Here is a 24,909-nt window from a genome sequence, read left to right as displayed (position 1 = left end):
TACACACCTAACTTAGTAATTCATCAAAAGAGACTGATAGAATAAGTACTGGACTAGATTTGTATGATGAGAATCTGCTGTGGTTGTGCCCAAGCATGGCCACAGTGCAATGACCAAAACAGGATAAATATAGTCAATGAGTATGATCGAGTATTTCTTAAATTTTATTAATAAACTAAATTCTGTCATTTGGTATTAACAGCAACTGAAGAGAAAGTTTGTTCAACTAGAATCGAAATATCTCCCAAGAATTCAAAAATAAAATGAAGAACATTGTCATAAAAAGAAATTGTCAGTGATTATAATGAGGAAAATGAAAGAGGGAACCAATCGTTTATCCACACTGGTCAGATGGGGAATATAGAAGAAGACATTTGCCAAAGAGGCTGTGCATTGGGACTGAAACGAAAACCACATGGTTGTAAAACAAACTGACTGTTCTTTTTTTTTTTATACATTAGCTAGAAATGTTCTCTTCTGGGTTCACGAGATCCTCATTAATTAATGGCACAGTGGAACAACAACTGCTTCCTATCAGTGTATCAAATATTTCGTAACAGACGGAATTACGTCCAGTAAAGGATTTGATGCAGCATTCCATCATCGGCAAATTCTGACCGTTTCCCTCACTTGAATGGATTCTCTCCAAGCAGCTTCTAACTTTATTCACAGCTTCTGCATCTGATATAAATTCCAATGGGGTTATGTTATTGAAGAATTTCACCTGAAATATTAAAATATTCAATTATAAAGAACAGAAGCAAAACGTATTTCTTCAAAAATATAAATAATTTAATAAAGTAAATTTCTTAAAACCTACATTAAAAAAAAAAAACCTGAATATATATACTACATACTTGGTTACATTTTGGCCAAAAATTGGTCCAGGCAATGTTTAACTTTAAAAGCAGCACCTGATAGAATCTGCTTAGCATTTAGATTTCTATGTCAAATCTAATACTTATTTATTGCCATTGTTTTGAATTAATCCTGCTTTATCTCATAGCTTCAAGATTTCAATGATGTGATTGCACATTTTTATTTTGCAAAGAACATTGATGGATAGGTGTAAGAGGCCAGATCTGGTCAGTTTGAACATAAAACAGAATATTTTAGTTAGATCTGGCCAGTTTAATTGCTTAAAAGCTTAGGTAATTTCGAAGTCAAGTTTTGTGGGATCATGGCCCATTCGAGTGGGGAGTTGTTGACTGAGGTGTATCCAGGTGTCCATGGCTTACTTGGCATCCCTTGAAGAAATTTGTAGATATCGTTTGAAGGTAAATTTGTTTTGGGATCATGTTAAACAGGGAAAGGCCTGTTGAGGGAAAGTAATCATGTTGCAGTGTATTTATGTTTTGTGACAGCCCCATAAAGAAATGCTGATCTCCCAGAGTGGATGGATCTCGTGGAAGAGGGAGACCCAGAGGGGACAAAATACTGAAAGACGACCTCAGGACATTGAACCTCTCAGACAAGATGACAAAGGGCTGAAATATCTGGTGCCTTGCTGTACACATGAAGACTCATCCTGCACAGCAGAAGTGTTAAGCCCAACCCCACCCCACTGGGATGGGGAAAAGGATTCGCTGGCATGAGTCCTGTGACAGTGTCACATTAAAAGCACCCAGCACACACTGTAAAGTGGTTGGTGTTAGGAAGGGCATCGAGCCATAGAAACCATGCCAAATCAGACTGGAGCCAGGCACAGTGCCCCAGCTGACCAGCTCTGGTCAAACCATCCAACCCATGCCAGCATGGTCAATAGACATTAAATGATGATGACGAGTGTGCAAATGATGTAGCGCTTAGTGTGGGGCTGGAGAGAAGAGAGTTTCAATGTCTTAAGATGGTCCCTAGAATCAAGATTGGTCATATTTTTGTAATTGCTCCCTGGGGTCTCTCAGTTCTCCATAATATGTAAACCCACTAAATTACAAGCTATTTGTGGTGCCTCGATATAGTCACTCAATCTGCTAGAAATAGCAAACAAAGTTCTTTCAAATCACACTAGTATCTTAAAACAAATTGATACATTGGATAGTACAGCTGCAATATACAACTCTGACCTATGGTCAGTTTGACCAGTGCTGGCCTCATTTAAACAACATTGAAGTTCCTTCTTCCCAATATATTAAAAGTGACCAGTGGTTTTATCCTAAGCAGAGATAAGACAGCGAGGATGTAGAACTAATATACTATTGGGGTCCAGCAGTGGGCAGGAAGATGGGTGTGCTTTAGAGTGGAGGGGCCAGGAAAGGGGGTTGGCATTTTTTTTTTCTTTTTCTATTTTGATACTTCAATGGCTGTGGTTTCAGGTTCAACTCCACAGCGCACTATCTTGAGCAAGTTTCTTCTACTACAGCCTTAGGCCAATCAAAGCCTTGTAAATAGATTTGGTAGATGGAAATTGTAAGAAGCCCATTGTATTTGTGTGTTGACATTATGTGATAGGATGTTCTTCGTTTCATTTCCTGTCTTCTATGTAAAACAAGTCTGACTATAGGGAAATATTACTTTGCTTGGAAACAGGTGAAGGTTGAGGACAGCGAGAGCATCCAGCAGTAGAAAATCTACCTCAATAAATTGTCAGACTCCTGCAAGCATAAAAATGTGGATGTTAAGATGAAGAAACGTGTGTGTGTGTGTAGGTAAGAAAGATAGTGGCTTAGTGCGTGTGTGTGCGTGCATAATGCTGAAGGGACTTTCATATTTCACCACTCCCTCCCTTCCTATACCCCTCTCTTTCCATTCCCCACTTCAACCATCATTTATTGTCCAGTCCCAATCAAATACTGACCAGTAAACAGGCTATTCACTCTCAACGGCCGTGTGCTTTGCAATAGAAGTAATTTGTCATATTGCAGTTTTCTTAGTTGCCCATTCCTCCACCCATCTTCACCATTTACTGCATTGCAAAGAGGATGTAAAGAGCTGGAACAAACACCATGATGCTCTAAAAGTTTCCTCATTTCATTATCATCATCATCATCAACATCCGTTTCCCATGCCCGCATGGACTGGACAGCTGGGCCAGGGACTACACCGGGTTCCATAGTCTGTTTTGGCTTGGTTTCTGTGGCTGCATGCCCTTCCTAATGCCAACCACTCTACAGAGTGTACTGGATGATTTTTACGTGGCATCACCTTGTAATTGTTCAGAATAATAATAATAATAATAACAAGCATAATTTGACATCTGTTGCTATCTTGCTACAATACAATATTGGTCAAGATGGAATCAAAAGTCAAAGTAGCATCAGTAATTTTCTTTTTTTCAAAGGTATCTGTTTCAATACATTGATCCCATTTATCAATGTAGGGATCAAATTAAAAAGTGTGAATCTTTCCGGTTTGAATGGCAGTTTTTAACATAATTTCTAGGTAACTAAAAAATTTTGGACTTCGTATACTGGTAGAATGTGTTTATAAAACATCTTTTTCTCTTGGCTTTATTGAGAAAATTCTATAGCTTGTAAGATATTTGTTGTTTTGTTTCTGCAATTTCAACCAATCAATGATGTGTATTGAGGTAAAAAACATTCTGTGTCGTATGAATATGTCCCTCGTTTAAGAAACAGATTGGGTTTATTTACATTTGTGAAGAAAAAAAAATACTCTTTCCCCCACCACTAACCCTAACCCTAAAACAGATTGAAATGCAATAGATCGATACTAGGGTCATAATTATGGGTGACAATTTCATATGAAACCTCTAGAAAAAACTGCCGCTCAAACCGAAAAGATCCAAAAGTGTAAAGGTAACTTACAGCTTCGTCTCTCCAAAGGTTGGCGATGATATAATAGACGCCATCTGTCAGAATAAACTTCATCAAAAAGATATATTCCATCACTGGAATGTCTGTAAAACAAAAAAATTGCAGAAATTCTGTTATTCTGTCAACATTTGATTCTGGTTGTTACATATGTGTGTCTTCAATGAATTTGAATTTTAAAATTTATTGCATAAAAATAGATGGCAATTTTCTTGTCGTCATCATAATCATTGTTTTAACATTCACTTCGCTATGCTTGCATGGGTTGAAGTGGCTTGCTCAAGGACACAACATACTGTCCAATCCATAAATCAAACCCTCAAACTTACGATTGTCCACCCAACACTGTAACCATTCAGTCACATGGAGGATAGAAACAAAATGAAGGCAACAATCTAGAAAAACAGGAAAATCATTTCACCTAAAATACAAATTAACATATTTTCTACTCTTACAAAGAAAAGAGAGGAAATAGAAAGGTTTGGTTAATAAAACACACAAAAGACAAAATAGGGACATTAAAGAAATATTCAAGTCACTGGGTTTTTAATGAGCATCTTTCCATGCTCTCATGTGTTGGACAAAATTTGCCAAAAGCAGATTTTTTCCATCTGGATGCCCTTCCTGTCATCAACCCGCATCTGTTTCCAAGGTAAGATTTTCTCCATAACCAGACATGTTTTCATGGAAGACTGGAAATGAACGACCCTGCTTATATGACACTGACACTCATCTACAACTATTACACAATGTCAAAACAAGGAGGCAATAACACACGCACACACACGATGGGTTTCTTTCAGTTTCCATCAACCAAACCTACTCACAAGGCTTTGATCAGCCCAGGGCTGTAGAAGACGACGCCTAAGGTACCACACAGTGGGACTGAACACAAGACCACATGGTTGGAAAACAAGCTTCTTACCACACACCTGGGCAAATTATTAAACATGCTTAATTACACCATTTTATATAAGTTACAATATAATTATTGTACTAATGGTGACCTTATTTTCTCTCTCTCTTTTTCAGTATCCTTCTAAATTCACCAACACCCCCCCCTGCTCTACCACTGCACTCTTTCCTCTTCATGGCTAACTTTCTTGTCTCCCCATTTTATTCTGGGTACCCTACAACACCCATTGCCATTTCCCTTTCCTGTCCCCCCTTTGTTTTCTCCTTTCTCACAAACCGCATGGCTCCTGACCAGCATTGGATAGAATTAGCTCATTACTTCTTCAGCGCTAACAATGTTTTGAAAAACCTCCTCTTTGAGTCTGCTGGCATTTCCATTTTTCATGACTGGACTCCAGAAGACCTGTACCCCACAGCAGAAGTTTTAAGACCATTCCTTCTGGTTGTTTAAAGTACTTGTGGTGGTGCCGAGTAAAAGAGCCCATGCGGTTCCACATAAAAGGGCCCGTGCGGTGCCACATGAAAGGGCCTGTGTGATGCCACATGAAAGGGCTTGATGATGATGATGATGTATCTTCCAATATTTGAGATGACTCACTGGTCTGCTCCTGAGTTCTTTTCTTTATTCAGCTTCTTTCCCTTTTAATTTGTTGATGTATGAAATGTGATCTGCAGCAACAACCCCTTCTCTGCATGCTTGCCTCCAATTCCTACGGTTCTCAGCTAGGGTTTCCCAATTGTTAGGCTAGATGTTAAATAAGGGCATGGTCCTCTTGATGGGGTTACAAAAGTGTTTCTTAGGTGCACCTCATGAGAGATGATCTTCTTCCAGTCCAGATTACAAGATCTATTTGGGCGTTTTTGTATCCTTTTCAAAATGTATCCATTGGAGTTGATGTTATTTCATGAGAGTTCAAAGAGTTCTTCTGGATTGTCCTTGCCAGTATATCATCATTACAATAGTCATTGCATTTAACATTCAGGATCAACCCTGATTGAACTTGATGAAACCTTTTAAGGTGATCTTTTTAATTGCATAATACCCAAGTCTCACAGCCATAAAATATGGAAGCACAAGCAGCATGAGTCACTAAAACTTTTGTTTTGATTTTCAGGACATGGTATTGAAAGACATAGGTTAAGAGGTGCCAAAAGGATTTGTGGGCCACAGTCCAAAGAAGCAGGAGTTGGACAAGAGATGACAGATGAAACTTCTTTTCGATTCGTTCCCCCCGTAGACATATAATCAGAAGAAATCTTTCTGTTCTGAATAACAGAACAAGAATCTTAGGCTTTTGTATACCATTCCACAATTAATTCTCAGCCAGATCTTTCCTGCTTGTTCTTTGTGCTTAGTGGTCCAGTTCTTGTTTCTGCCAACAGAATGATGTCAATCCCATCCAAACATTTGCCTTGGAAAGGGTAAAAGAAGTACCAATTTCACTTTAAAAAAAAAAGGTCTTAGCCACTACATAAACAGTGTTGAAAAACTGAATTATGTTGAGTAGAAAAGCAGTAAGGGAAAGTGTCATTTGCGTGCAATTATGTTGTTCGAGTTGGAAGGATTATGGGAAATCTTGAAGATGAGGATTGCTGACAGGAAGAGCATCCTGTCGTAAACCTGCCTCTCTGAATCTCATCTGACCCATAAAAATGGAGACAAATGGGTCTCAAGTGATGTTGACAATGATTATCAACAACCATTCAAGCCATGCTAGAACAACCCAATCACCACTTACCATTAGAATTGGTCTTCTTGGCACAATGGGGGCAGCGGTAATATTCAACACCATCCTTTATTTGAAAAGTCGACGGTTCTAAATTGTAATTATTTATTGGAGTTCTAAAGAGAGAATTAGGATAGAAAAATGGTAATTAGGACAGACAATGGTAATTAGGGTGGTAAATATCAGTTGAAAACATACAAAATCTAAATGTTATTTCGAAGAAAAGAATATCGCTATTTATTGAACGTTACATTTATTACAAAATGACACTTTAAATGTAAATTTTTTAAGTTACAATGAAAATTTTTAAAAACTTGATAAACCCATAAAAACTTGCAGATTCTTAAAAAATTTTAAAGGTAGTAACAGCAAGTTTTAAATGGTTAAAACAAAAATGCAACAAATATCAGTTCTGTACGCAGTTACAAATAACTGTCTTTTTACCACAAAGAATGTCTTCAAAGTCTAATGCAAAAATATTTTACCAATTCTTGATAAAACATACGTCTTAAAATATTTTTAAGTGAAACCCTATAAAACCAGTGTTTTGGGATTTGTCATGAGAATTAATCATTAGGTGGCAATTAGTGGATTAATACTTACAGATAATGACATTGAAGACAAAATAAGCTTAAAAAGTCTGATACGCTGCTAAGTTTGGGGCTGTAGTCCATAACTCTGGCCAGAAGACGGAATTTCATGGGAGCAGTGGCGTTCTTAACATCACAGAAATGAGACAACTTGACAGATTGATGGCCTTGAATAACTGGAATTAAAATGGAAAACAATTTCACAGAAATTAATTTTTTTTAAATGACAGAAGTAAATAGACATCAAGAAGATTTATGTGTTTCTTATCCATCGACTGGAGCTGAAGAGATATGATGAAAATCGATTTTTACCAGAGTCTTTGATAAAAACTTCCTGTTTTAAAATGATTTTAAATTGACCATCAAAATTCCATGCTAATTTAGGTTCTAAACATCAGCTTAATAATGCCAAAATTAATTGAAACAAAGAAAAGGTGTTCTAACAGAAAATATAGAAAACAGGGAATAAAATTGTACATTTCCATATCAGGATAGATTTTTTTTATTTTTTTACAATTCTTCCACATTCAACATCGTTTAACATCTGTTTTCCATAGGTTGGATGGTTTGACAGAAAGCTGCACCAAGCTCCAATTTTGGGCCTGGTTTCTATGGCTGGATGCCCTTCTGAACACCAACCATTTTACAAAGTGGATTGGATACCTTTTGTGTGGCACCAACACAGTAGAAGTATCTCTTCATATTTTATAATCTTTCAAACATCTTTAGAGATTATCTCAAAGGCTTCATCTCTTTAAGAAATAATCACTGCCTACCTTGAAATAACAACACATATTTATAAACAAACAAAAACTGGTACAGCTGCTGTGATGAAAGCTCTTCCTCAGAGGAAACTTCTGGTCGTACTTATATTGTTTGTTGGGTAAATTTTTACTATTGAAGACCAACAAATGATTGCCGACTCTTCAAACTATAATCAAAAATATTTTTTTACACTTTAATGGATTTTGTTAAAACAATTACCTGTGACAGTGGATAAAACTGCTTCAGGTGCATAATTCTCTATATTAAATTGACTATTTGCGATGATTCCAACTGAAGTGTCATCCGATTCTTTTGCCATTTCACTTAAAACTGTTTGTGGCACCATCTTATTGGGAGAACTACCAAGAGCTATTGACGAAAAGAAAAGAAAGTCTTTTAATACACTCTCATTGGTAATTTTTAACTAATTCTTTTGTTTATATCTAATTTCATTTTCTTCCTTCATGAATATTTTCATAAAATTAAAAATGTTTTGTTAATCAGGCTCATTCTTATTTCAACGACCCTTTGTCTCTCAATTACATCAATAATCTGCAGATTACCATTTCTTCAGATTATATTTTATCACACCTTTTGCCTACAGCAAGAATTCTTCTCAATGGTAAACAGCAGTGAATACAGCCTTTATTACAGTGAACAGCTCGCGGTTTCAAAGCGACGAAAATATTTTGACAAATTAATTTTAAATGCTGAAGTGAAACTAACGGTATTTGTGTGTTTTTAAATGGCTTATAAAACACCTTCCATGCTGCAATTGTCTATATACACACACACACACGAGATAGAACTAGTGCTACTGTAATAAATGTTACTGACCACACATACTTAACAAAAATGATCCGTGTGTTTGCCAGCAGGCTACAATTTAGTGTGGTGGAGATTACTCCTTCGAAGTACCAGGTGTTAAAACACCTGATAGTCATGAACAGTTATGCCCTACTTGTCCATGACTTTCAGGTGTTTTAACACCCGGTACTTCGAAGGAATAATCTCCACCATGCCAATTCACAGCCTACTGGCAAACATACTGTGTATACACATTATGTGTGGTCAATAATGTTTATATAGATATAAATTTAAGTCACAATATATGGATTCAAGAAATCTGGTAGTACTCATAAAAAAAGCTCCTTAATGTATCATTCTACAAAATGCATAGAATATATAATACAAGACAAGAGAAGTCAAATATTTTGCATTAATGCAGTAATTCATTATTAAAAATAATATAAATTATTTACATGTTTTCAAGTTACGAAACAATTTGTTGTGATATTAAAATTTTCTTATTGTTAAATAAAATCTCATCAAATTATTTCTGTCATTTATGACATATGTATATATATTTTGTTATCCCATAAATAATGCAGTTTTTTCAATTCCATAAACTAAAAGTTGGAAGGGAACGGGATAAACTACCTGCATCAACTTGCTATAAAAGCAGGTAGTAATTTTACCTTGTACTTATTCTTAGTGCATGTTTCAAAGAGTGCAGTTTGATTTTAGCAGTTGTTTTTCCAAAGCTATTATGGAAGTGACAAATAAGTTCAATAAAGGCAACGACACAATGGAAAGTGTGAGAAATATTTATGCAGTATATGGGGATAGGACAATAAGTGTAAAACGGTGTCAACAGTGGTTCCAGAAATTCCAAACCGGAAACTACAGCCAAGAAGGCGAGCCTTGTCCTGAAAGATTTATACAGCTCAATGAGGACCTCCTGCAAATGCTGGTGAAACAGAATCCCATCGTAACTGTTGAGGAAATAGCAGAGAAGCTTGGATTTGGTCATTCAACCATTCATTGACACCTGAATGACTATTCCATTCATGCCATCGGAAAAGCCAGCAAAATTGAGTCTAATCACGTGCAGAAAGTGAATGTCTACTCTTCTTTGCTGCCACATCTCACGATTGAGCCCTTTTTTTTTTTGGATAATTCAGCAAGAATGACATTCCAAAGGCTGGAACAGTTTGAATGGGAAACAATGCTCCACCCACCAATTCGTCAGACACTGCCCCATTTGATTATCATTTATTCTGCAGTCTTCAAAATCATTTGGATGGAAAAAATATGAATTATGTAGATGAGGTCAGAACAGTACTGGAGGAGTATTTTTTCATTTCAGACAAGTGAATTTTGGAAGATATATAGAAGACATTGTAGAAAATGAAGGAGAGTATATTTTAGATTAAAAAGGAACTTTGTTTATCTTAATTTTGAAAAATAAAAGAAGTATAAAAAGAACATTATTTATGGGATGACCCAATTTATCAAAAAATCTATTTTGAACCAATAACATGTCCATCTCCCAGGTGATATCTGCAATCTGTATATTTTTCGGGGTTTTTTTTTTTATCCTGACGTAACCTGGGTCAATGACATTTATAATAATATCAACCAAATAATGATGTCAACAATCAATCTGAATGTGTCAAAACTTTCTTAGGTTAATGGAGATGTCAGAAAGAAAAAAAGAGAAAAGAAGCAATTATCAAATTTAACAAAAAAGAAAACCAACTTTAAATGGCAAAAGAACATTTAAAAGACATCAGAACATAGGTGCAGAAGTGGCTGTGTGGTAAGTAGCTTGCTTACCAACCACATGATTCCGGGATCATTCCCATTGCGTGGCATCTTAGGCAAGTGCCTTCTACTATAGCCTCGGGCCGACCAAAGCCTTGTGAGTGAATCTGATAGACGGAAACTGAAAGAAGCCCATCATGTGTGTGTGTGTCCATCCGTCCGTCCGTCCCCAACATCGCTTGACAACGGATGCCGGTATGTTTACGTCCCCATAACTTAGCGGTTCGGTAAAAGAGACCGATAGAATAAGTCCTGGGGTCGATTTGCTCAACTAAAGGTGGTGCTCCAGCATGGCAGCAGTCAAATGACTGAAACAAGTAAAAGAGTAACACAATTTTCTTTTGCATATATTCAGAAAACTTATATTTTCAAAAGTATTTCTTGCCTTTTGAGCAGATTAATCACAAATTATTTTCAATAAGTCATTGCAGGCATGGATGTGTCATTAAAAAGTTTACTTCCCAACCATGTGGTTCCAGGTTCAGTCCCACTGCACAGCACCTTGGGCAAGTATTTTCTAAATTCACTAACTAGAGCCGTGTTAGTGAATTTGGTAGACAAAAACTGAAAGATATTGATTGCCTGTGTGTGTGTGGAGGGGCATATGTGTCCTTCCCCTCCCCAACATGTGCACCCCATCCCTTCAACCTTTCCCAATCTTTACAAATGCTGTCTACCTCCCTCCCTCTCCTCCTCCATACACTTGCAAACCCCCTACTCCTCCTACCTGAGCTACCACCAGGACACCTCACCACCAACCCATTCTCACTCTCTCCCAATGTCTTCCCTCATACCTTAGTCCCCATTTAACAAACTCTCCCATCGCTCCACTGCTTGGGTTTGTACACTTGCAAGCTACGTGGCAATCTCAACACTACTGGTGGCACAAAAAGGGGCACTCAATACACTTTGTAAAGTGGTTGGCATCTAACCATAGAAACTATTCCCAAAGCCTACATCGGGGGCTCGATGCAGACTTTAGACTCATCAGCCCCTAGTCAAACTGTCCAACCCATCCCAGCATCAAACACAGACATTAAATAATGGGCTTCTTTCAGTTTCTCAGTTTCCATCTACAAAATCCATTCACAAGGCTTTAACCAATTTGGTTGACTCATGGCTATAGAAGACAGTTTACCCAAATGCAATGCAGTGAGATTGAACCTTAGGTCATGTGTTTAGGAAGCAGCCTTCTTAACACACAGCCATGGCTAAGGCCTAGCTGTGTGGCATAAGAGGTTTGTTTCCCAACTACACAGTTCCAGGTTCAATCCTGCTGCATGGCACTTTGGGCAGCTGCTTTCTACTATAATCTTGGGCCGAACCAAACCTTGTGAGTGAATTTGGTAGATGGAAACTGAAAGAAGCCCATTGTGTGTGTGTGTGTATGTATGTCTCCTTGCCTTCATATCACATGACAGTTGTAAATGAATGTCTCTGTCATTCAAAATCAATGTCCTTCATTCCCAGTCTTCCATTAAAAATTATAAAGAAATATTACCTTGCTTACAATCAGGTGAGGGTTGGCAACAATAAGGGCCAAAGAAAATCTGCTCCAGCAAATTCTGACAAACTGCATGCAAGCATGGAAAAGTAGGGGTGTGTGTGTGTGTGTGTGTGGAGGGGCATATGTGTCCTTCCCCTCCCCAACATGTGCACCCCATCCCTTCAACCTTTCCCAATCTTTACAAATGCTGTCTACCTCCCTCCCTCTCCTCCTCCATACACTTGCAAACCCCCTACTCCTCCTACCTGAGCTACCACCAGGACACCTCACCACCAACCCATTCTCACTCTCTCCCAATGTCTTCCCTCATACCTTAGTCCCCATTTAACAAACTCTCCCATCGCTCCACTGCTTGGGTTTGTACACTTGCAAGCTACGTGGCAATCTCAACACTACTGGTGGCACAAAAAGGGGCACTCAATACACTTTGTAAAGTGGTTGGCATCTAACCATAGAAACTATTCCCAAAGCCTACATCGGGGGCTCGATGCAGACTTTAGACTCATCAGCCCCTAGTCAAACTGTCCAACCCATCCCAGCATCAAACACAGACATTAAATAATGGGCTTCTTTCAGTTTCTCAGTTTCCATCTACAAAATCCATTCACAAGGCTTTAACCAATTTGGTTGACTCATGGCTATAGAAGACAGTTTACCCAAATGCAATGCAGTGAGATTGAACCTTAGGTCATGTGTTTAGGAAGCAGCCTTCTTAACACACAGCCATGGCTAAGGCCTAGCTGTGTGGCATAAGAGGTTTGTTTCCCAACTACACAGTTCCAGGTTCAATCCTGCTGCATGGCACTTTGGGCAGCTGCTTTCTACTATAATCTTGGGCCGAACCAAACCTTGTGAGTGAATTTGGTAGATGGAAACTGAAAGAAGCCCATTGTGTGTGTGTGTGTATGTATGTCTCCTTGCCTTCATATCACATGACAGTTGTAAATGAATGTCTCTGTCATTCAAAATCAATGTCCTTCATTCCCAGTCTTCCATTAAAAATTATAAAGAAATATTACCTTGCTTACAATCAGGTGAGGGTTGGCAACAATAAGGGCCAAAGAAAATCTGCTCCAGCAAATTCTGACAAACTGCATGCAAGCATGGAAAAGTAGGGGTGTGTGTGTGTGTGTGTGTGTATATATATATATATACACACACACACACATATACATACATACATACATACACACACACACGTCTATATATAGAAGACTCGTACTCTGTAACAGAAGTGCTAAGACCAAGCCTTCTGGTGGTGTAAAGCACTTGTGGTGGGGCCACAGAAAAGTGCCCATGCAGCACCATGTAAAAGCACCCAGTACACTCTGTAAAGTGGTTGGCATTAACCCTTTCGTTACTGTATTTATTTTGAGATGTTCTGTGTTTCTTTCAATTTCTTTAAATATAACAAAGAATTTAGTAAAATAACTTAGTTATCATTAAGCTAGTGTTGGGAACATAAATTGTGACTAAGGTTTGGTGGAAGATTTTAATTCAAAACTTATGAAAGCAAGACATTTGTACTACAAAGCCAGAGGTGGTTTCAGCCAGGTTGGTATCGAAAGGGTTAAGAAAGGCATCCAGCTATAGAAACCATGCGAAATCAGGCTGGAGTCTGGTGAAGCTCCCCAGCTCTGGTCAAATCATCCAACCCATGCCAGCATAAACAATGGACGTTAAATGATGATGACGATGCTGTTTAGAACGTAGTAGGGTACAGTATAAAGCTTGTCCCCCTTCAGACTTCACCCTATGCCATCCACTAGTTGTATTATACGTACTTCCAAGTTTGTGTTTGGACATCTGTCGTGTGTGAATAAATAAATAGAAATATTTTGAACTTATGGAGACAATATTTACATATCGTCTGAGGAAATACAACTAGATCTCGTAATGAAGGGAAATGGTTGTACAATCAACTTCCTGCACACCTGGAGAACTACATTGTGTAGAAACAATTGTAGTGATTGAAAATAAATGTTTGACCATACTCTTTGTTGTTGACTCCAAATTTTTTCAGTTATGCATTTATATATATATTATTGTGTCTGGGGAAAGTCGACTGGCCCCCATGCCGGTGGCACGTAAAAAGCAGCATTCGAGTTACCAGTGTCGCCTTACATGAAAAACAACATTTGAGCAAGATCACTGCCAGTGCCGCTGGACTGGCTCCTGTGCAGGTGACACGTAAAAGCACCATTTGAGCATGGCTGTTGCCAGTACTGCCTGACTGGCCCTCGTGTAAAAGCACCCAATGCACTCTCAGAGTGGTTGGGTTAGGAAGGGCATCCAGCAGTAGAAGCTCTGCCAGATCAGATTAGAGCCTGGTGCAGCCATCTGGCTTGCCAGTTCCCAGTCAAACTGCCCAACCCATGCCAGCATGGAAAGCGGACATTAAACGATGATGATATATATATATATATATATATATATAAGACAAGATGTGTGTGTGTGCGTGTGTACGTGATTGTAGTTTATGCACATTCACAAATTAGCACGCATGTCGCTCAAATTTTAGGACATTCGTCAACACCCAATCTGGGTTTTGTCAACTTATTTTTCTCCCGAGGCACCTGCGGATAGCTTTTAGCCATAAAAAATATCAGCCATAGCTTTTTTGACAGCGTCTAACAAAAAAAAAAAAGAAAGAAAGGTGGATGAGGGGCAGAGAGTTTCATGGGAAAGACAAAGTGAGAGAGGGAGAGAGAAAGTGACAACGTTCATAAAAAATAAAATGTTTTGTTTTTGAAAGACACTATATTTTATAATCATAGTATATATACTTTCTCACAATCATTTATTTTAAATCGTTCATCTTTCTCCCCCCTCTCTCTCTCTCACACACACACTACTTTGGGTGCGAAAGAGTTTTGCTTTTATTTTATGCTGAGTAAAAATGTGTTTTGTTGAGAATCCATTTATTTAACAACAAAGAAACAAAGAGGTAGGTAACAATTTGTCAGTGAATTACACAATATAAATAGGTACAATTTCCGAGGCTTCCACCACACCCCACTCTGTTTCACAGACCACAAAAATGGTTTTGTAGCATATTACGATGCCTTACTTTTTTTTTTTAGTGAAAATCGTGCGAGTATTAATCTACAAATTTAACAACATTTTTTCCATTCATTTCTGTTTATGAACATGTATGCATGCACACAACATGCAATAGGTGTACGTACGTATGTGTGTTCGTATCTGTTGCCCAAATATATTTATATATGTATAATATAACCAATTTCAACGGATTTCACCCAAATTTGACGTCGATATTAGTTTGGTTTGAAATAAAGAACTTGATTAGCTTAATAATCATAACTTAATCCCAGGTTATACTGCTAGTAATATATATATATATAAAGTTAATCCAAACAAGAAAACAAAAAGACAACAACGCAAGGATGTGGAACAAAGTATTATTGGACGCTCATAGAAGTATAACCTGGCTTTGCCCAAGATTAACTTAGGATTATTAAGCTAATCAAGTTCCTTATTTCAAACCAAACTAAGTAAGGGCGAAAGCCATTGAAATTGGTTTATATATATATATATATATATAAATATATATATATATATATATATGGGCAACACACACACACACATGTACGTATGTACACCTATTGCATATGTTTTTTGTACGCATACATATTCATGTGCGTGTGTGGGTCCTGTATATCATCAAAGCACTTTTTTCCTCGATGGTAAAAAACCAACAAAAGTCTTAACAAATGCTTACTCGTCGCTAGAAGGGGACTTAACTCCTATTTGCAAACAATGGTGATTTTTCTGACTTGAAAATTGCTAAAAGTTTTGGTTGAAAATTTCTTTTTACTGCTATTAGCTGGTGCCTCTGGGAAAAATAAGTTGACAAAAATACAGCTAGGGTCATGACAACTGTCTTCTTAAAATTGGAGCAACATGCGTGCTAATTTATGAACGTGCATAAATTACATTCATATACGTACACACACACACACATCCTGCCTTTCATATATATACAGATAAAACTTACTTGGAAATGGCTGCATGGCATTTGATCACATATATATGCATATAAACATACATATATGTACATACCTACATATATATGTATATATACAGGCATATATGGGTACAGGATGTCAAAAAAACGTAAACAAAATGGAAAACAAAAACATATAGAAACAAGAACATGGAAAATGAACTTTTTCGAACAACGAAAGAAACGAGAGAGGCAACATAATGAACAATCCCTTCATCAGTTGTCCCGTTTTATCTACTCCGTGTTTCGAACATTGGGACAAGACGCAACTTCATTAAAGCAGTCGTTCCCGCAAAGCAAATTAAATAAAATCTGGGATTTGTGGAGGGTTAAAATGGTAACAAAAACAGGACAGTGAGAACAGTGAAGAAACGAGCTTTGACAAGAGACAGGCAAAAGTGTGGTATCTCTATATATAAATGGCAAAATGCCTGCGTGTGTGTCCTTTATACAAATTCACAATTTTTCAGTTAGAGGGCTCGCACTTTCTATAGTCATTCAAAACCATCCAAGGGTGGTCGTGCACATCTTTACATTTCCCCAGTCACCCCACAAAGCCATTAAAAAATCAAGAGAAGTGGCTTTTTTGTGAATTTTCTTTCCAAAACCCAATCAAAATGCCCGAAACTTGATACGCTAATTGAATGCCAGGTAGCTGTATGTGATTGGTCGGAGATTTGGACAGTACTCGCGTGTTTGTGCACACGCAGCTGTATATGCATGCACTAGCACTATGACCCAGCAACGCCGGGTCATAGTGCTAGTGTATATATGTATGTGTATATATATATATATATATATATATATATATATATATATATATATATATATATATAGATAATTTATATGATATATATGTATCCACAGGTAAATTATCAGTAATAAATTCTTACCTGTTTTAACTTTGATCCCTTTAACAGTCTTGTAAGGGGAACCCTTAGGATCTGTAAGACTTGTATGAGTTCTTTCCACTTTCTTGGTTAATTCCTCTAATCTCTTTTTGAGATTATCTATTTCTGGATCTGTTCCAGAGAGTATCTTTATGCCCCGACCATAAGATGTCCCTCGATGTAGAACAAGCTCCAATTCTTCATAAGCTGGTGGATTAACTAAATCCGGAGTTTTATGCTTTGGGCAATGAAGGTTGAAAAATTTTATAAACATTCCTGGCTGTAATAGAAAATAATCAGTTTATCAAAATCCTAATTCAGGTTTAATTGAGGTAAAAAAAAATTCAATACATTTCTTTTTTCATAAGTTAGACAAAGTTCTTAAGAAGTTTACTTTCCAATCAAATGGCTTGAGGTTCAGTCCTGTAGCACAGCACCTTCAACAAATGTCTTCTACTTAAGCCTTGGGCCAACCAAAGTCTTCAGAGAATTTGGTAGACAGAAACTGAAGAAACCCATTGTGTGTGTGTGTGTGTCCCTTTCTCTTGACATCACATGAGTCGTAAACAAGCATCATCATCATCATCATCATCATTCTGTAAGTGACATTATGTTCCCAATCATCCATGGGGAAAAAAGTTTAACCAATGTGAAATATTACAATGCTTGGAAATAGGTGAGGGTTAGCGACAAGAAGGGCCTCTGCCCATAGGTATTCTGCTTGAATAAATTTTGTCAGACCCATGGAAAATCATGGAAAAGAGGACAGTAAAACAATGATAATGTTGATGATGATGCTGTGTCAAAGGAAGAGGAGCATTCCTAAGATCTTTGCAGGACCCCAAAAGTGGAGAGATTCATTGAATGTGAGTCTGCAGGTAAAATAAGAGGAGACGGGGAATTCATTTGGAAAATAGATGCTCATCAGTGTGAAAATAAGCAGGCAACACCTAATTAGGAATAAGGCTAACGAGGCTTTTTAGGACATAATGAGTGCAACCTTTCTATTGGGCAGCTACATTGAAGTGAATCTGACATAGTGTTGCAGGATTGATGATAGGGACAGGTGTGGCCGTGTGGTCGAGAAATTTGTTTCCCAACCACAGGGCTTCAGGGTCAGTCCCATTGTGCAGCACCTTGAACAAATGTCTTCTAATGTAGCTCCAGACCAACCAATGCCTCACAAGTGAATTTGATAGATGGAAACTGTGTGGAAGCCCACTGTGTGGAAGCCCACTGTGTGGAAGCCCACTGTGTGGAAGCCCACTGTGTGGAAGCCCACTGTGTGAGTGTGCTTATTCCCCCCCACCACCTCCCCACTGCTTGACAATGAATAACTTAATGGCTTGGAATAAGATATTGATAGAAGGAGTACCAGATTTAAAAATAAAGTACTAGGGTCAATCTAAACCCTTTCAAAGCAGTGCTCCAGTATGGCCAGTCAAGATAAAAAATAAAAGATAAACCATCCTTTAATCTGTGTAATTAACACTTCACCTAAGAGTTTATCGTTACAGACTTTCCATTAATACTTTTATTTGCTCTCACTAATTAATTATATTACTCTAAATTAATTTAATTAACAAGATGAGTGAATTATTAGCACACTGGACAAGGCACTTCACTGCATTTTGTCAGTCTTTGCTACGTTCTGAGTTCAAATTCCACTGAGGTCAACTTTGTCTTTCATCCTTTCGGAATCTATAGAAATAAGTACCAGTTATGCACTGGGGTTGATGTAATTGAGCCCTTTCCCCAAAATTTCAGGCCTTCTGCCTATAATCATCATCATCATTGTTTAACATCCGCTTTCCATGCAAGCATGGATTGGACGATTTGACTGAGGACCGGCGAACCAGATGGCTGCGCCAGGCTCCAATCTGATCTGGCAGAGTTTCTACAGCTAGATGCCCTTCCTAACGCCAACCACTCTGAGAAAAAATATATCAATTTAATTAACAACACAGCATTAATAAGAAAACAAACCTTTATGGTCGCAGCTTTGTCAAAATGGTCATCAAAGACACAGACATCAACTAGCCAATCTTTGGCTACTTCCCTTAGTTCCATGTCAGTTACCACAATCAGATTCCTTTCTACTGTTTCAACAGTATAGAGCGGACTGTAAAATATAAAAAAAAAGACAGATTTCTGAGTTAAAAAATCCTTTGAACTCTAAACTCTAAAGGAACATTTGACAAATGAACATGAAATCAATTTTAAGAATGAACAGTCACAGAAGTCTGGTGCAGGCTTCTGGCTGGCCGGCTCCTGTCAAACCATCCAACCCATGCCAGCATGGAAAGCGGATGTTAAACAACGATGATGATGATGATGAACACAAGAGAAACATTGCTTCTTTCCTAAACTTTAATCTATTTAAATAGAATAATGGATTTTCCTTTGTTGCATGGTTCAGACTTTTCTATGGTTGGACACTTTTCCTCATGTCAATGCTCACCTGCTTCCGAGTAAGGTAATAATAATGTCCCAGTCTATTAAAGAGCACACAGCCTGGACATCATTCCACAGTGAGCCAGAAGCAAATGCCACTTTTAGCAAGAGTCTTATGCCAACAATCCACTAAACTCCTAAACATAGAATTCCAAAACAAGCTTCTTGACCCACAGCTAAGCCAATCCCTCTCCTGGACAAACTGTGAATGCCATTCTACTTTTTTCAAAATATTCTTAGTCATGTGTTCCATTTTTCACTTGCTTTTGAAGTTTTAAAAATTACCAATTCTAATTAGTGGAAATTTGATTCTGAAAATATAGGCTCTTGAAGAACCCTGATCAAAGGAATTGTTGACAAGGAAACAATGCTTATTTGGGGTGGGGGTAGGTCACAAGTTGTTCTCTTAATTTGTATTGATAATGTATCAGAAACGGTTCCAACTGTGAATTAAAATCATCAGTTACAGACTGATTTGAACAAAACCTTCCACAGCACCATTATTACAAGAGTTTTTACTTTTTTCTCCTTGAACCCTAGGACTGACTCCTAATGCCAGTTCCCATGGTGAATAAGTGACTGATATCACAGCATTCTTCTTGAACAGGACATGTCAGATCATCACTTTGTGAGAAGGCAGCAAGTCAATTACATCAACCTCAATGTATGACTGGTACTCTATTTCATTGCCCCCCACCCCTCCAAAACAATAAAAGAAAAAGTCAACCTTGGTGGGATTTGAACTCAGAACGTAAAGAAGTGGAAAAATTGCAACAAAGCATTTTGTCTGACATGCCAGCTCCCTGCCTTCTTCCGATATGAAGAAGACTAAATCTCAGATTGAATGCAGTGAAAAGAGGAAAAAAAAGTTGCTTTACTCACCAAGAAGGACGGGTGCCATCCCAGACTTGAATTAAGAAGCAAACGCCTTCTTCAACAACAGACACAGCCACAACCTAAAGCAGTTTCAAGACCACAATTAATATTCCAATAAAAACAATAATTGATTAATAAAACAATATTAACTGAATAAATTAAATTCTTCCTGAATACAATTCTAAAGACTTACAGCAAAGTTCATTGTCTCTCTAGGATTCCATACACCTCAGTGAAGTTACAATGTAATAGTTTTCTGATAACCATTGGCTTACTACCCACCCATTCTGCTTCCCTTATATTTACCTTTAACTTGAGGGTGCATGCCAAGACATCATCATCTCCTTTCGAACCGAGGTAACCATGTACCTCCTCCACAGCAAGATATCTGTTCCAGTTCCTTCCATCACACCTCCTTCTACAGGACATCCTCTCTCCCCACCTCAGTTGACTTATAAGTCACTTGGTGACCTCTGTCAGTGTTGGTGCCACATAAAGAGTACCAACCCAGTCTACTCTGTAAAGCTGTTGGCATTGGGAAAGGCACCCAGCTGTAAAAACCATGCCTAAACAGTGGAGTTTGAAACAGTTCACTGGTTTGTCAGAACCCATTCAACCATCTCACCCATTCCAGCATGGAAAACAGACATTAATAGTTTAGGAGATGACTCCTCACTGTTTATAAAGTGCTTAAGAAGGACAGGTTGTAGTTGTGGACAAACTTTCATCATCTTCAGTTTACTAAATCAAGGACAGCTGCATAATGAAGTGCCGATCACTGAAAGTGGATGGTACCCACAGAAGAGGGAGACCCAGGAAGACATGGGATGAAGTGGTAAGGACTGAGCTCAGGATGTCTGGCAATATGAAGTTCTTGAGAAGACCTACCCACATTAGTGAAACCGAGTTCTAGAAGGTTGTCTGTGCGTCCCACCCACACTTAACAAGCAAACTTCTCACACACTTTACCACAATGAACCAAACTACGTCTCTTCTCTTCCTCACATTTCCGCTTCGGGCACCAGGCTTACCTCCCACACCATAATCATGTCCTCTTGACCCTGTACCACTGTATCATTGCTATCTGCTAACCCCCGACCTGTGTGTTCCACCCACACATAAGAACACTTTTCACTCATCCTAGCTCAACAAACCAATCTACATCACCACATCTCTTCTCTTCCTCACATTTCCTCCTTCATATACAATATATACCCCCCCACCCCTTCGATCATGCTGCCTTCGCAACATTCTACCACTTACATTATGACGTTCAAACCTCAAGGGTATGCCCTGGCACTTGCCACCATCTATATCTCTCTCTGCCTTTACACAACCATCCCATTTATATTCTGATGCCCATCCCTTGTGAGTATGCCTAGCACTTTGCCATCATCTCAATCCTGCTGTCTCCCTCTCTCTCTCTCCTTCTCCTGCACATTCCTCAGGTTGGGTAACCATGTATTTCTTTTGCAGTAGCACATCTGTTCCTGTCTGCAGTCCTGATCTCTCCCCAGCCGGGGTAACCTTGTACTTCCTCCACAGCAAGACACCTGTTTCTGTCTCTTTGTGTCACTATAACCTTTTCATCATCTGACACAAGATCCCCTTTTTTTTTTTATTTTGTCTTGCAAGTACTGTAAGTGCAGGTGCCACTTAAAAGCACCCAGTCCACACTGTGAAATAGTTGTTCAGAAGGGCACCCAGCTGTAAAAATCCTGCCAAAACAGTCACAGAAGCCTGATGCAGGCTTCTGCCTGGCCGAGCCCTTGTGAAACCGTCCCACCCACCCACGCCAGCATAGAAGATGAACATTGAACAATGATGATATCTCACTTCCTTTACTGTCACATTGAGCCATAAAAATCACCTGTTCCAGGTATCACCACCACCACCACCACCACCACCACCACCATTATGTTATGTCTGTTTTCCATGCTGGCATAGGTTGGACAGCCATCACTGCTCCTCCGGATGATCCAAAGGACCATATCTCACTTGTAAGTTTCATTTTGTTTTTTGGTTTGCTTTCTACGGCTGGCTGGATGTCCTTCCTAACACCAACTACTTTACAGAAAGTACTGGGTGCATCATTTGACAACACACAGACTAGAGAGGGACCCTACAACGTTCCCCCCACACTTAACAGGGTGCACTGAGTGCTTTTTATTGTGGCCCCAACAGTAGAGAGTGATGGATGGCAAGAGGTGGTTAAATGGGGATAGTGAATAATAGACGTCAATACTAAATGGCTGGTGGTGGAGGGGGGTAGAACAGGTAGAGCGTTGGTGGGGTATGTGAGTAACCGATGGGTTCCTTTAACCCTTTCGTTACCAAACCGCCCAAAGCCGCCCGAAAAAAATTTTGGTTAATGAGACCAAACCGCCCAAAGCCGCTCGAATTTACCTATTCTTATTTAAATAAGAATATCAGAGCAAATCTCTTTAGTACATTCGTGAAAACACGTATTATACTTCGTAAAGAGTTCAACTACAGTTTTGTACAATAATCGAAGTGTAATTTTAATTCCGTGAATTTTGGGAGATTTTTTTCCGAAATTTGTTCCTATTGTGTTTTCAAAATTTGTAATTCTGACAAAAAATGGATACGAATTTCATTATATCAAGCAGCGAGTCAGAATTCGAAGGATTTTCTACTGAAGACCTTCATAAATCTAACTCTATGACTAAAAAAAAAAAGCATGTGGTATTTGATAATGAATCTGATGTTTCATTTTCCGAAAGTGAAAACTGTGAATCCGAGATCGACAGCGATAAAGAAAATGAATTGGCACCCGAATGGAGTGAAAATTTAAAAACTGTTTCTTTCGGTGATTTTTCTGAAGAAACTGGACCAAGCCACAGACTTTCCCAGAAGAGTAAAGCCTTAAACTATTTCTTTTTACTTTTTCGAATGAGCCTATTTGAAATTACGGCGGAAACGAACCGTTACGCTAAACGTAAACAAAGCGAAAGAAAGGATAGTTTGTGGTTTCCCACAACCTTAAATGAAATTAAGACTATTTTGCCATAAATATTATTATGGGTATCAGAAAGTTACCCAGAATAACAAATTCTATCGTAAAATTTTGTTGTATACCCAATTGAATATTAGCTAATAACCCATTTTCTATAGCGATGTTTGAACAAAATTTTAAGAATTTTATATTTTGTTGAATTTACCTGTATCTACCTGCATAGAATTGGTTGAGAATATTTCATTAAATTATCTTCCAAAAATCAGATTAATATATTGATAAATAAAAAAGTTATAGTTGTTTAATGAAACCAGACTAAATTTATGATTACGTTAGAAATTAATTGAAACACATAAGGGGTGTAATTTGGTCAGAAATATAGTAACGAAAGGGTTAAGACTCTTGTGTTGTGATGAGCGAGAGAGTGTGGGGTGTCGGTGAGAGGGTCGAACAGGTGCTGTGGCAACTTTTGTTGTACTGCAGAGTAAACATACCTCCAGTCAATTTTTAATTATTTTAAATTTCAAAATTGTCTTCTGTAACTCATTAAGTGGGGTACAGGGGCTTTCCTCACTAGAAGTTTCTTTTTAGCCCCACCCAGTTAAAGGGGATCTTACTCTTGCTAGCTGCATGGCAACCTCATTGGTGCTGATGCCATAAAACAACACACAAGTGGTTGGCATTAGAAAGGGCATCCAGCTGTAGAAACCATGCCAAACTGGACAATTGGAGCATGATACAGCTCTGGACCGGTCAGGTCCTGTCAGCATGAAAAATAGACATTAAATGATGATGATGACTTCAAGCTTTCAGTTACAATGAGTCAAAGAGAATTCCAAGTTTAACAAGTGAAAAAAAAAATCACCTTTTATTAAAAAATTGTATTAAATTCCAGAAAAAAAAAAAAAAAAACTCAAAATGAACAAGTCAACTTACTTGGCAGAGGAAATCAAAATAAATTCCTTCTTGGAGTTGTTCAAGATTTTTTACCAAATCTTGGCAACTAAATTCTCGTCTATGCAGTGTAACACGAATCAATCTTTCAATCTACAAAAGACAAAAACAAACAATATTTTACTCAAATAGAAGCAAACCCCTAATTTTTCTTACACTTAAAGATCTCCTTCTTAACACATCTTTAGTAGAGATATTTTTTCACTTAAAGTTCCCTTTCTCACAAAGTTCTGTGACTACAATCTCCAAATTGGTGTTGGAGGTTGTAGTCCTCTTCAATGTAACAGGAAAAGGGGTTTACAGAACTGCATCACTCCAAGAAGCGGTCAAAGAATTCCCTTTCTAAATGATGTTATTATGTTAGGAGAGAAGAAGAGGAAAGCTGAAGAAGTCAGTGTATGAGAAAGATTAGTAAAATCCTTGCAACACCGGATTTCGTATGATGAGAAAATAGAATCCATAATAATAATGATGCTTAAGGAAAAGGTATTGGGAAGAAATGGCAGCAAACCTAAGTTTCAGAAAAACTTGGACTTGAAAGAAAACTTAAGTCATCCTCCATTCTTTTTCAACTCTACAAGACATCTACCCCTGTCCTTCGATACCTCCTAATCTTTCATCAACTGGCACAAAGCCACCACTGCTGTCACTACTACTCCCTCCTCCAAGTTGATGGGGTTTTTGCATTTGCAAGTTACAGGGTAACCCTGACCGTGCTGGTGCCACATAAAAAGCACCATGTACACTCTGCAAAATGGTTGGCATTAGGAAACCATGCTGAAACAGATGACTGGTATGGCTCTCCGGCCTTGCCAGCTCTGGTCAAACCATCCAACCCATGCCAGCA

General features: G+C 38.2%; 1 protein-coding gene across 1 annotated transcript; it reads right to left on the bottom strand.

The window, feature by feature from the left end:
• Positions 1-451: 451 nt before the first annotated feature.
• Positions 452-24,790, bottom strand: LOC118767945 (protection of telomeres protein 1-like). The gene is made up of 10 exons (XM_036513425.1): positions 24,761-24,790; positions 24,045-24,155; positions 20,138-20,211; positions 18,788-18,923; positions 16,805-17,081; positions 7,990-8,139; positions 7,019-7,181; positions 6,428-6,531; positions 3,768-3,859; positions 452-724 (listed from the first exon to the last, which is right to left on the bottom strand). Exons 1-10 carry the CDS (start codon positions 24,788-24,790, stop codon positions 458-460), a joined length of 1,404 nt encoding a protein of 467 aa, XP_036369318.1. The 3' UTR covers positions 452-457.
• Between the last annotated feature and the right edge of the window lie 119 nt (positions 24,791-24,909).

This window comes from Octopus sinensis, linkage group LG25 (assembly GCF_006345805.1).
Source record: "Octopus sinensis linkage group LG25, ASM634580v1, whole genome shotgun sequence".
In the NCBI taxonomy this organism is placed as follows: Eukaryota; Metazoa; Mollusca; class Cephalopoda; order Octopoda; family Octopodidae; genus Octopus; species Octopus sinensis.
This window is presented reverse-complemented; position numbering and strand designations above follow the sequence as displayed.

Coding starts and splice junctions, on each gene's coding strand:
- LOC118767945 (XM_036513425.1), bottom strand. CDS start 24,790: ATGTGGCACCAGCACGGTCAGGGTTACCCT. Junction 7,182..7,989: donor AGTTTTATCCACTGTCACAG/GTAATTGTTTTA, acceptor TTTTAATTCCAG/TTATTCAAGGCCATCAATCT. Junction 725..3,767: donor ACCTTTGGAGAGACGAAGCT/GTAAGTTACCTT, acceptor TTAATATTTCAG/GTGAAATTCTTCAATAACAT.